The sequence below is a fragment of the Camellia sinensis genome, chromosome 6 (assembly GCF_055761805.1).
Source record: "Camellia sinensis isolate YWXY chromosome 6, ASM5576180v1, whole genome shotgun sequence".
Classification (NCBI taxonomy): domain Eukaryota; kingdom Viridiplantae; phylum Streptophyta; class Magnoliopsida; order Ericales; family Theaceae; genus Camellia; species Camellia sinensis.
Window position 1 is genome coordinate 198,062,199 of NC_138966.1, and position 14,017 is coordinate 198,076,215.

The 14,017-nt window shown below is 36.0% G+C and overlaps 1 protein-coding gene across 2 annotated transcripts; it reads left to right on the top strand.

Moving 5' to 3' along the window:
- The first annotated feature begins 207 nt into the window (after nucleotides 1-207).
- On the top strand, nucleotides 208-11,514 carry LOC114292673 (Transducin/WD40 repeat-like superfamily protein). 2 transcript variants are annotated; one of them, XR_014333788.1, is made up of 17 exons: nucleotides 208-1,773; nucleotides 3,404-3,476; nucleotides 3,799-4,053; nucleotides 4,508-4,584; nucleotides 4,863-6,041; nucleotides 6,176-6,317; nucleotides 6,858-7,103; nucleotides 7,468-7,762; nucleotides 8,262-8,383; nucleotides 9,148-9,267; nucleotides 9,532-9,575; nucleotides 9,681-9,803; nucleotides 9,890-10,000; nucleotides 10,076-10,225; nucleotides 10,290-10,415; nucleotides 11,116-11,232; nucleotides 11,330-11,514. XR_014333788.1 is itself a non-coding variant. In XM_028236685.2 (17 exons), exons 1-17 carry the CDS (start codon nucleotides 1,040-1,042, stop codon nucleotides 11,345-11,347), a joined length of 4,023 nt encoding a protein of 1,340 aa, XP_028092486.2. In that variant the 5' UTR covers nucleotides 208-1,039; the 3' UTR covers nucleotides 11,348-11,514. The 2 variants fall into 2 exon arrangements, 1 of the variants encoding a protein (XP_028092486.2); XM_028236685.2 differs by having other exon boundaries at nucleotides 9,441-9,575.
- The last annotated feature ends 2,503 nt before the right edge of the window (nucleotides 11,515-14,017 follow it).

The following is a 14,017-nucleotide window of genomic DNA, read 5'->3' on the forward strand; positions in this document are numbered from 1 at the left end:
AACAAAACTAGTGACCACAATAAACTGCAAGTGATTAACTATCTAAGCCCTAGACCAAAAAAAAAAAAAAAAAGTCCTAGGCAAGCTTTATTTATGGGTTTTAATTTGTTGATGAGTTTTAATCCCTGTCCCTATCAATATGTTGATGGGTTTTAATTTTCATTATTTTTGTTTCCAAAAACACAGTATTGCTCCATTCAAGGCATATAATCAGGATCACAACAGACAAACGTATAAAATAAACTATAGTCAACTTGCAGCTCAAAAGAAAATCTTATGATGTGCTCAGTATAAAATTGCCTATTCTGTAGACAATATAATAGTTCATCTTGAGTTTTTCATTATTATTATTATTATTATTATTATTATTATCAAACCCATGCTCTACTTTAAAACAAATTTTGTAAATCCAATCAATTTTGCACTTATTTTCCAAACGCATGTTTTGTGAACTCAAATTTACAGAACAAAACTTCAATTAACTTATAGAAAAAAATTTAAAAGTCTTGTTTATGAAGTTGTGTTTGAGAAAATTTCTTCAAAAACATCGGTCTGACAAAGCAACTCACTACGGGGAATTAAATTTTGTAATAAATCATGTCGGTAAAAAACTCAATTAAGTTTATGAACACACAAACTAAAATATAAAATCAGATATAGAAAATACATATATAAAAAGATAAGATTTTATAAATTTATTGGTACGGTCCACTTTTTGGAAAATTATTCTATCCATTATTATGTTTTTGTATCCGAAATTTTGTGTATAGTATCTGTGTTCTTAAATTATCGAACTCTAAAAAGTGGAAGCCTTCTTACCCATTTTGATGGAAGCTACTTTCAAATTCTTGTCAGTAGCATCAACAGAGCAATGGAGGGGCCAAACAAATTTGGAAGTTGGCTAAAACCATCACGAGCAGATGTTTGAAGCCTCCATATTCCTGCAAGTCTCTCATGTCTTCCTCCACTTTATTATCTCTTACAAAGAACTCTTCAATGGCTTCATCCTCGTGAGATAAACAACATATCACACAATTCAATGGCTTCCACCTCTTCTTCTTCTTCTTCTTCTCATGACCATGAAAGACCGAACACTGAATCCATACAAGCAGTTGTTGCCTCAATCAACCAACACATAAATGAATTCCTCGCAGACGCCAAAACCCGGAAATCAGTAAAATCCAAATGTGGTTCAAAGCTCAAGATCCAAAAGAGAGAGTTCTTTGAATTCTCAGAGCACTCGGTACTTTCAAATCTGTACTGGGGCATAGAGAATATTGAGGCTGCAATTCAGTCAAAGCGGCCACAAGAGAAATCCCACAGGTTGAGGAATTCAGAGCAAATGCTTCAAGTTCCCGCGTTGATCAACGAGCACGGAGTCACAGCCGGAATTTCAAACCACTACTTGATTTGCTGCTCTTACTTTTATCTTTCCGTGGTTCGGAAACTCCAAGGGGATGAGTGGCAAGTCGCCTTGCATTTTTTGCAAGCTGTTTTGGTATCCCCAAGACTCGTTCAGAGACAATTTTTACCAAACCTATGCAATAGTCTGTTTCTAATGTCCGTGACATCTGAAAGGGAAATGGGAGGCTTGAAATTGGCGTCTCTGATGGATTCTGATGAGGATGAGGCCGGAGAGGCAATGAGGAACATGGCAAGGAGGTATAAGGCCTGCTTGACATATTATCAGGTTATGTCATACGGCGAGACGACCCGGTGGAATTCCGGATGCAGAGATATTGCTTTCGCCAATGATGAATCACAATCTTTCACGTAAGCCCTCAGTGCCTGCCATGAATTCTTCAGTTAATATTTCATTTTTCCAAAAATCACGACTTAAAATTTAGGAGTTTGAAAGTATTTGAGATTATATAGAGTCACTGGTCTTTTAAAGTATGCCAATTGCTAAGACTAATCAGAATTGATCTTCGCAAACTCATGTCATAACAAACTACGCAGAATACCAATACAAACCAAATTAAAAACTTGACTACTCTTTCAAAAATTTGTAAAAACCTACTTCCCAGATTAATTTTGCTTTGAAGTCAGAAAAAATAAATGTTTGGTTAGCCAGCAAACTTCGACCATGGTCTACAGCTTCTTTGTCTAAAAGGAAAGTAAAATCGAAAAAGTGCATAAAAGCTTATGAGCTGTGTATTGAATTTTTAGAATTGTAATCTATTCTTTGTATTTGACCAATTAACATGTCCCAAAACTGAATTACATCACAAGAGCAGATATAGCCTTAGGTAGAGAGAAAATGGCAGCGGAGAAGCTCTGAATCACCAGGGGGAGGCTTCTTTTTTATGCATGGAGAAGGTCTTCTTTTATAGGGTGGTCAAACCTTATGGGACAGCTCAACCATGCACAGAGTCCCATGTCCAAGGGCAGGTGACTCATTCCCCTTAGGAGGTTTTTCAACTACCAACTGCACCAATGATCAGACCTTGAGGGTTGCATCATGGGACCACAGTGGTAGGTATGTCAAACCTGGGAGGCTCAGAGATTGTTTCAGAGAAGCTCCAGTGGTTAAGTGCCCTTCTCAAGATACATGTCTAGGTCAAAATCTAGCCCCGACTTCTTATAGGATCTCTCTTCCGAAGACTGGTCAAGGCGCATGTCCCCTCCCACCTGAGGGAGAGGGTTGTGAGACACCTCAACGAACCCTCAACTCTAGCCTCCATGACACACCTCTCATCTAGTGATCCTTCATGGAGCCATGGGTCACTTGGTCATCTCATGGCCGAGGCAACAGCCCCAATGGGGTTTCCTAGTTCCTGCTCCCAACCTAGGCCGATATGGCAACATCATGGTGTACCCTTTTGAAGACCAAGTATATATCAAAGGCCAAGGTTACCACTCAGTGGTGGCTATCAAATGCCATGGATGGTTACACTTGGCCGAAGAGTTAAGTGTGTTTGAATCTTGGAGAAGGGCAAGAGGGGACCATGCTGGGGGGGTAGTGAGCGTGTCAACCACGAGGAGAAAACATGCTCAAGCAGAGTATCATTGACTGACCGGAAGGATGTTAATGATGCCTTAGGCTCAAAGCTAGGGCACCAAGTGCTAGCATAGCTCAACTCCAAAGGAGAGTACGTAGGGATGCAAAGTTGGCCAACATGTCATCTCACGGGGCTGATGTGTGGCACCATATGATGTGGAGATGCCATGGCAATGCCACGCAGCAGGACTGGATACCCATACCCACAATAGGACTCAATAGGACTCAACAAAGCATGAATTCTAAAGCACAGTCAAACTATCAAGAGGATATCATTTTGTTTCTTTTATCTCCTGAACTCATGGCTTATAAAACTCAGCTGAAACTTATTTGTTCAAGCAAAAATTTGAGACATTATGACAATTTCACAAGTTCTCATCATTGTTCATTGCTTCTGAACAGGAATGGGGAGTCCAGTGGCACTGAATCTTCAAATTTACAAGAATGTGGAAACAGCTTGCTAACTGATTGCCATGTAAGCCTTGACTCACTTTCCTCTTATACACTACAGCATATCTAGCATTAAAATGTCATAATCATATCTTATGTAATCATCAAGCTTCAGGATGAAGAAAGATAAAAACTACAACATAATAATATAATTCACTTAAAGAAGCACTAGCATAGAACAACACACTCGGACACACCATGCGCAAAAACTTCCAAATAACTGACATAATTGTGGTTCAATGTTTTTAATTGAGAGTTGCCTTTTTCATAGGTCAATTTTCTCCTGTATAGTAAATTTGTTTAACTTGTGCATAACAAAAAAAAATTAATATGACATATCAATGCAGCCTGAGAAGTTGCATCCAATTGATCCTGAAGAATATATAACTCGTAACATTGCAAAAGAGTCAAAGGTATCTGATATAATGGAGTGTCAAGAACATATAGAAGCCCTAAAATTTTTTGATCAAGTTCATAGTGAGGAAGGAAGGGGAAGCTCAAATATCAAATGTCTTCAAGAACTGCTGACAGAATCCCAGTCAGACACACCGATTTCTGAGGATTCATACAATAGTGGTTCTGATGATGAGGATGAAATTGAGGTAATTTTCATTTAAAAAGACCACGGCCTTGTTTGGTTTGTCTCTTGAGAGAGAATTTTTGAGAAAAAATTTCAAAAATCTGTTTGGTTGAAAATTTTTGAAAAAAAAAATCCAAAATCACTTTTCTCTCTATTGCACATCAATCAATCACTTTTTCTTTCTCCTCTCTCCTTCTCTCACATTCTACAGATCAACCAATCACTTTTTCTTTCACACTCATCTATTCAATTACAAAAAAAAATTAAATTAAATTATCCCAAACTCCAAAACTATTTTCAAAACGTACAACCAAAACAAATTTTCAAATTTTGTAAACTCTTTCTAGAAAATTATTTTTCAAAATTGTTTCACAAATACAAACCAAACATGGCCCACATTTCTCAGGCATTTCTTTAATTTATTATTCTTTTTTGGAGCTAATCTTACTATGATGCTCACTAATCTCCTGAATCAGGTGTATGCAGATACCAGTGAACCTTCGAAGAGAACTGTAGTAAATGCAGATGATCCACAACCAGAAATTTCTGATCAGTTTGTTCCTCATTCATAACAATATTTTGGTTTCATTTTCAGAATCTATTTTACAAAAAAACACTAAAAACTAAATTGGTGAAAAAATAACAAAGAATACAATAACACTCATCATTTTCGTATTGTTTTCTCTTTTTGTGTAAAAATAGTTTTCCAAAATTCAAAAACATTTTTTTGGTGTTTATTTTCATCAAACTATTTTTCAGAAAACAGATTCTGAAAATATTTTTGCATTCAAAGGAAATATGTTCTAAATGTGATTACATTGACACATGCAGGAAGCTGGTTTTACCTTGCTCCACGTCGGGTCAAGAGTATGCAATATCTTTACCTCAAGCTCCTAGAAATCAAGCACATGCAAAAGTGAATGAAGGATACATTACCAACTTCCTTTCAGGAAGAAGTTACAGATCATTCAGTGCTTTGGAGTTATCCATCTTTGAACTCAGAGGCATGGATTCGTGTACTCTATGGAATTGCCACATGGAAGAAGGGACAACTCGAAGGAGATTACACCAGCAAGATCTCCAAATCTTCAATCATCTAACATCAACAGCTCTGAAGAATTATCAGTTAGCCCAAATGCATCACCAAAGAAGTATTAAGAGTAGACAGAATCCATATTCCCAAAAGAACCCAAATGAAGTTTGTTTATGTACTGAGAAGGGTTCTGAAAATGAACTAATTGGAGTTCTTGAGAAAGCAATTTCAAAACTATGCTTCTCAGAAGGGTTAGGAACATGCTATGAAGATTACACTCAAGAAGTTGTAAAAATGTATGAAATGCTGAGCAACAAAAGAGGAGTTAAATACACTCTGTTAAAGGACATAATTTTGGATCAACTGCTAACAGCTATATCAACTTCCAAAGAAGTGGGAGTTATCAGGGCATCGGTTTCCATACTTTCAAGTCTCGTTTCAGGGAACAAAGCGGTTATACAAGACATGAACAAGAACGGTTTACAATTATGCGATTTAGCAAGTGCTCTAAAAAGAAACGTGCACGAGGCAGCGATTCTGATTCATTTAATAAATCCACCTCCCACAGAAATTAAGACTTTAGAACTCTTACCCACACTGGCAGAGGTTGTGTGCACTTCAAACAGTTACAAGGGTGGGCTAGCATCGCTTCTTCCAACACCTCCTGTAGCATCATTGATGATTATCGAAGTATTAGTAACTGCATTTGACTACGCTACAAATAACATGCACTTAGCTGCGATTAACTCACCACAAGTCCTCTCTGGGCTTTTGGAAGTTCCAAGAAATAATAATTTGGAAGACTTCACTTCTTTGGCCACTATTCTCGTGAGATGCATGAAATTTGATGGACAATGCAGAAAATATATAGCAAGATCTACTCCCGTGGCGCCTTTTATCTCTCTCCTAAGAAGTAATCAGGAGCGAGGCAAGTTCATCGCCCTAGAAATTTTCCATGAAATCCTCCGCATGCCACGGTATGAGAAATGCTTAAATCCTCTACTTTTCATGTTATTTGATATATAACTATAGTTACATGAGAAATGAATATAACTCATAATACTCAATAAACTTGTTATATGCATTACAAGATCTGTTCATTGTTTTTTAGGTCATCAGCTACCAATTTGTTGCAGCAGATACGAAAAGAAGGAAGCATCAACAATATGAATATATTACTGCTCCTCATCCAACAATCACAACCTCAGTACAAACTTCTGGCTGCAAATTTGTTGCTTCAATTAGACACACTGGTATATTATCTAGTTTGTAAGTCATGGTTTTATTTTTATTTTTTTCCACAGATAATTGTTGCACCTTCCATACTAACATATTGTGTGATTCTTATCAAATATGCAGCCACCATGAAAGCAACTTGAGAAAAATGTTTTTATCCAAGAAAAATCTTAAAAATTATATATTTCAAATCTATTTATCAATCTCACTAGCTTTCCCTACTTAATAGAAACTCCAACCCGAGTTTATAATACATTTTTGGAAAACTCGAAATAAATCAACCAGTCCAAGTTTCTCTTCAATTGACATAGGTGTTTACAGGCATAAAGCATCAGAAACACAAGATGAATCTGTAAAGTTGATAGAAATCACAAGCTTACTTGAAATTCAAATCCATAACCGACTCTTTAAATAGGTAGGTTACAGCATACATAAACAAGTATAAGACGCACTTGTGATTCTGCTAGATGTGTGATAAAGCCAATCATGTAGAATTCTATTCAGCCTTCCACGCTACAACAATTTAGTCATGTAACTTGATGAGAAACATTTTTCAGGAAGACTCACCCGGTAAAAGTACATATAGAGAAGAGGCAGTGGAGACCCTCCTCAGGTCATTGACCTGTGAAGAGGACTCTGCTATGCAGCAATTGTCAGCATTCCTTCTATCAAACCTTGGAGGAACATATTCCTGGACAGGGGAACCATATACAGTAGCATGGTTACTGAAAAAGACAGGTTTGACCTCACCGCATTACAGAAACATGATAAGAAACTTCAACTGGTTGGATAAAAGCCTACAGGTGAGTGGTAGTAAAAAAATCAATTTGGTATAGCTTAAAACTGGGGGGAATATCAGATAAATGGGAAACGGGAAAACATTGCAAATAAATGGAGTGCAAGTGAGATATGTGCCCGGTGCAAGAAAAAACTACACAAAATGACACACTTCTGACTTGCAACCACTTGCACTCCATTGATTTGCAATTATTTTCTGGTGCAAGTGAGAATTGTGCAAAAATGGCACAATTCTCACTTACACCCACTTGCATTCCATTGATTTGCAATTATTTTACCCATTTCCCATTTGTCTGATATTCCCCCTTAAAATATCTACAGCTAAGGTTGTTTATGTACACATTATCGTTTAACTGCATGAACTTGCAGGACTCGGGTATAGACGCATGGTGCAGCAAGATTACAAGAAGTGTTACTAAAATTGGGGAGCCTGTTTTTCATGCTTTGGAGAAGGGATTGAAGAGCAGGATAAAAAAGGTTTCTCGACACTGTCTGACAGCGACTGCATGGATCGGGTGTGAAATTGCAAGAATTCCAGATGACTTGAGATGTACTGCAAGTGAAATCTTGTTAAGTGAAGTTGAGCAATTTTTGCATCCTGGCTTTGAGCTGGAAGATAGACTTTTAGCATGTCTATGCATCTATAACTATGCTTCCGGTAAAGGTAATGCCACACTGAAAGATTTCAGAATAATATATGCCACGGAGGAATACAAAGTTGATGACTAAAAAACACAAAAACAAATGTGCAAAATCATTCATGAGGATCTAGCTGGACAAGTCAAAATTAGCAGAATTCTTTTGTATATTTTTGAAATTTTGAAATTTTATACCAGGATCAAATTTTAGTATCAACATAAGACCAACTATTTACACCAACCGAGATTTTGCTAAGAGGTCTAATCTAGTTCAACAAAGATTTTGCACCAAATGATGAAATGCACACCTTAATGCCTAATAAACAAACAACGGAATGAAATCGAATGTTTTCTATCTCCTGGTGGTCCAAAGTGTCCTCTAAATTAGAAAAATGTCAAGAATTGTCATTGGAAATGAAGAAAACGTAACTCACGAGAACTTCTAGGAACTCCACATCAATTAGCAGCTCTGAAATATGCTTTTGACTTTTTATGGCAGATTTTATATAGATTTCTTCTGTGCAGGAATGCAGAAACTACTTCACTTCTCAGAAGGAGTAAGAGAGTCACTTAGAAGACTTTCGAAGGTAACCTGGATGGCAGAGGAATTACTTAGGGTTGCTGATTATTTCTTGCCTAACAAATGGGTGAGTCTTCTGATTATTAGATACGTGCTTCGAGTTTGAGCAACAACTCTTATCGCATAAAAAATACACCAGGTGTGATCCAGCCATGTACGAATCCTTTCAGAATTATGCCATTTCTATGGCCTCAAAGTGGCATGACAAATTATCTGCTCCGAACTGGCTCTAATTAGCAACACTTATACAGAAGTGTGGCCCTTTCTCTTATGACCAACAAGTACACACCCAGAAAATTTAGAGTCCAGACAGATGAAACAATTATAAATAAAGTACTAGTGCATTCTAAGTAATGGCAACAACATCAACCCCTGTCCTTCATTCCACACCATCTCAAATACTAAAAAGTGAATTTTCTCTTTCAGATTCTGGCCTAAGAATAACTTTCTTCCAGAAATTTGAATACCATGAGAATGATTTATAAATAACTTGCTTCAAACTAGCATTGTAATTTTATTATCTACTAAATCATATATCTAACTAAGAACCAGACAAATGAAATACCAATATAGCATAAATGTAGAAAAGAACTATAGATTAGACAGGATAACTCAAAACACACCAATCAGACGCCCGCTCGAATATGATTATGGTGAATAACAATGCTTTCCTCATAAAGGTAGTAGCATAAATGCTGCCCAAAAGTTAACAATGGCAGCAATTATATCAAAATTATTTTTACTCTTTTTGGTTTTGTTTACAAGAAATATTGATAGTGCTAACAAATTCCATTTACGGTCTTGATCGTTTCATTATAATGGTAAGAGCAGCGAATTTCTTGTGTTCACACGCAAATTCTGGAGGCAACTCAAAACTACAGCGGAGCTGTAACCGCTCTCATCTACTACAGGGGACAGCTTTGCAGTGGATATGCAGATGGTTCAATTAAGGTAGCAATGCCACCTTCTGCATTATACTTAAAAGTCACTTTTATGGTTGATTGTACACCAAGAACTTAGCATTGTAACATGGTTGTGGAGGCCCCAACTGATCACATTCAGAATGGAAAAAAACAAAAAAACAAAACTGTTTTTAAGTGTGGTTGTCTGCTCTCATTAAATAGGTTTGGGACATCAAGGGCCAGACAGCCACACTTGTGTTGGACGTGAAGGAGCACAAAAGCGCCGTGACATGTTTTTCACTTTTTGAACCAGGGGAATGCTGCTTGTTGAGTGGATCAGCAGATAAAACAATTAGGGTAATTTGATAATTTCATATAGTTGATGACATTTTCCATACTTTAATTGGATGGATGAAGAAAACAGTACTATATCTGAAACTTCTCTACTTGTCCTTGGTGCAGATTTGGCAAATGATCCAAAGGAAACTGGAGTGCTTGGAAGTAATAAGAGTGAAGGTACCAATTCAAAGTTTAGATACTCACGGCCAACAGATTTTTGCAGTTACACAAAGCCACGAGATGAAGGTAAAGTTTCTGTCTTCCAGAACTTGCATTAAATATGTAGAAGGATGAAAAAAAATCCTTCAAACTAGTTTCAATATAATTTTCAGGTGTTTGAGGCATCAAGAACAACCAGAGACATTTGCAAAGATAAACACGTGCAGTGTGTACGGGTAACTAGTGGGAAGGCTTATGTAGGTTGCATGGATTCAAGCATACAGGTTGGTTTGAGGGACTTGTCTAATACCAAAGTCATGCACAAATTAAAATCATAAGTAATGTATAACTCAATTTAGGAGCTAGCTATAGCAACCAATCGGAAGCGAGAGATCAAAGCGCCATCAAAGAGTTGGAGGATGAAAAGCGGGCCCATCAATTCGATTTCCGTGTATAAAGATTGGCTATATAGTGCAAGTGCAGTAGTTGTTGAGGGGTCAAATATCAAGGTAAGGAATATAAATTGTTTACCTATGTTAAGATTTCAATGAATGATTGGAAGAAATAATGCAGGGATGGGGAAAACAGACCAAACCACAAATGTCCATGGTGCCAGACAGAGGAACAAGTGTGCTGGCGATGGAAGTAGTTGAGGACTTCATATACTTAAACTGCAGTCCATCGACAAGCATCCTTCAGGTACTTAATGTATATATATCATGTATAAAGCATTTATTGAGATTGTGAAAGTTAAAGGTACTTGCTATTTAGCATAATAAAAACACTTAGTATAGTCCAATGAATGCACTCATCAATATAGGACTTTATGGCAAGAGTTAGGCATCAAGGCTGCACCAGCAGTGGTGGAGACAGGAATTTGGCTGAGGGCGGGCAATACTAAGGAAAATTATTGAGTTGGATTGATTTGGGACACAATGTTTAGTTTGGTTTGATTTGATAAATAAATCAATTATTAATATTTCAAAACTATTCCAATTTTATACATATCACAACAATAAAATCATAAAAAATGAAAAATACCAGTAAAATACACATAATGAATGGAAATGTTTCCTTAGATTTATTTGTGAAGAAAATAAGGAGTCAATCTATTCCTCATTCTAATCAATGGCATGTCGTGTTTATTGGAGGAAGAATGGAAAAATTAAGAGGACATATATATAATGTTTTGAGTGATATGATTTGAAAACATTTTCAAAATATTAGGCAAAAATGTATTTTTTTGAAAAGTTGAGGAGGGGCACCAGTGTCCTTGAAATGGATCATCATTAGGGATGAATAGATGATACCATTAGTTTAACCTAAATTTCTTCTATCAAGCTACATAACTTAATTGATTGATAGCCTCATCTGACTTGTAATATATTTTTTCAAGCAGATATGGTTGAGGGGGACACAGCAGAAAGTCGGGCGATTATCAGCTGGTAGCAAGATAACAAGCCTACTCACCGGAAATGACATTATTCTATGTGGTACCGAGGCGGGACTAATCAAGGTTTGTTCATTCAACTCATTTGCCTCGAGCTAGTTTATAGTAGTTTGTTTAACTGAGTAAATGGTCTGACCTCAATTCCCGGATCCTCTTTTGACAGGGCTGGATCCCCCTCTAGCAGCAGATCCCCAGTAGCCAAAGTTGTCACTGTGTCTATTTGAAGTATTATACAAAGTTTTCATTTCATTTGGTCAATCATCACATTAACTACAAATGTATATATATATATGGAAGACCGAGCAGTAACATATGATTGATAGCAATAGTCACTTTACCTTGACAGAATATCTCCATGTCTTTTGATGTAGATCATGCTTCAACGTAAAATCGTCTCTACCTTCACTATGAGATTCTAATCGAATGAATTTCATGTGAAATTTTACATTAATGAAATGGGGAACAAGAATAGCACACAAGTTTTTATAAAACTAGAAAAATGTGAAAAACTTTAACTGCAAAAGTAATCAGGTCAACAAACCCTAAATCTACAGCATACATTTCATTTCAGATACTTTTTCGTGTTAGATAGCCTTTTCCTTCTTGGAAAGTCCTCACATTGTATCTATGTTCTGAATTCAGAATACTAACTGACAAACAAGAACTATAAAACAGTGCAGTTAAACACGCTACATGTTGAAACAAGAACAGTTATCAATCACCATAGTTGAGTTTATCAGAAATAAGACGATCATTAAATGATTGGGGTATTGAACATAACTGACCTAAAAAAATTACATCCGTCTACATATAATGATAATTCAATCATCGAGGGCTTTGCTGAACCTGCAATGCCTACAGTAAACAGTAACATGAGCGATTTGAGAAGTACAATGAAAAATGACTGAGAAGTATCAAGGGAAAATGATTTGAGAAGTAGTACAATGGTTGCATATATATACATGTCTACTAGCATATTACCTCTGTTTATAGCACTCCCGGACTAAATTTATATAATCATGCATTCTTTCCACAAAAAAACAAATGCATTGCATAATCCAATCCAAAATATTGCAACCACAACATAACCCAAACCAACATCATATGCTAAGAAGCATGGATACATGACAAGACAGACAACCAGGCACGCAATTTTCAAAAAGAGCAAAAGCAAGACTAGCCGGGACACGTGCAAAACATATAATTTTATATATTTATTATATCATATTTTTTAATATTATATAAATGTAAAGGATCAATAGTAAAACCATTTAAGCAAATTGCCCTCCCGGTGTGGACTTGTATAAAGCATGTGGTGCCACAAAATGAATGGCATGATCTCTATGTTGGTGTTTTCCGTGTGGTGCCACAAAATGCATGTGATTTGTGTATATAGTGGGGTTTGTCATTTTATTTTGATGTTTGAGGAGACAAGATGAGGGTGGAATTTGTGATTGATGTGTGCGGCATTGCCACATGGTGCCCACAGGGACTAAATAATTTTTCCACTAGAACGCCACCCTTATTTAAAGGATAGAGACTTACATGTCCCTTTTTAGAAGTTTAGCACTACTGTGTTGCTATTTTTGTTACCGAGATTCCATAAAGTTAATAAATGATTTTTAAAAGTAACATAGATTCTATTTACGCTAATGATGAGAGAAAAAGATGAAATCCTTCAAAAGAGAAAGCCTGATATCAAAAGCGAGAAAAGAAAAAAAAAGACAAAAATGTACCTCATGGTATTACCTTCTCCTTTTTACAGTTTGCAGTTTTCCGCAATAGCAGCTACTAAATTTCATGCTAAAAGTAACAAATCAAGGAACACCATCTTAAAAAGTCCAAATTGAAGACAGAGAAAGCAAAACAAAACAACAAAACTCTCATAAAAATTTACCTTCTCTTATCAGTAAAACAAAACTCAACTCAATTACAGTAAACGATGGTACTACGTTCTGTTCAGCTCAAAAAAAGATCAACTCCTATTCTTTTACTCTACTTTCTCTGCCTCCAAAGTTTAAATGCAAGAATAATTTGTTCTAACAGCATTAACAAACTATATGCACAAGAAGTAATTACATCTAACAAACTATTCTAAGCATATTAATTAATCAAGTGAAAAAATGTAATAAAGTTCTCACCATTTGAAACAATTTTACCAATCAATGAAACTTGCCTATGTTCTAACAGCATCAACAAACTGTGTTCTATTTTGACAGCATTAACAAAAAATAAATTAATGCCAACCATACAAAGGGAAACTCATTCACAGATTCAATATCAACAGAAAATGGGTGAACGCCTATGAAACACGGGTACTTCAAAAATGTTGCCGTACTCGTATTGGGTATTGATACTCTTACCAATAGAGCTGCATAGGTACTGGGTACTCGAAATACGTACCAGGTACTTTTTATACATTCTTTGCTCCATGGGTACGGGATTGGTACATCGAGAATACATCAAGCTATGAGACATTAGTGGAGATACGTTTAATTTATTAGAAAGGTATGATTTACTTGAAATTGCAAATCCCTTATTTGATGTGCTAGAGATAAAAAGATGTATTATTCAATGATGAAATTGATTGAAGTAAAAACTGAAATTTTTAATTTTCAAATTTCACTTAGCTTGCTTTTGGAATGAAACTTTATTTTGTAATTTCTCCTATATAATGGCATTAAAATAGCTTGTAGACTTTGCTTTGGCATTAGTACTGTTGAATTATGATTTCTCTTTTGGTTTTGTAATTTCTCCTTTTAATTTTGGTATTGAACTTTAATTTGTAGATTGAATCTCAAACTATAAATTACAAAAAATAAAAAAATTATTGACATACCTCAGTCGTACC

Excerpts from the sequence above, each read along its gene's own strand:
- LOC114292673 (XM_028236685.2), top strand. The coding sequence starts at position 1,040 with ATGGCTTCCACCTCTTCTTCTTCTTCTTCTTCTCATGACCATGAAAGA. Across the intron at positions 6,318-6,857 it reads TGCTTCAATTAGACACACTG|GAAGACTCACCCGGTAAAAG; the intron begins GTATATTATCTA and ends AACATTTTTCAG. Across the intron at positions 10,226-10,289 it reads TTGAGGGGTCAAATATCAAG|GGATGGGGAAAACAGACCAA; the intron begins GTAAGGAATATA and ends GAAATAATGCAG.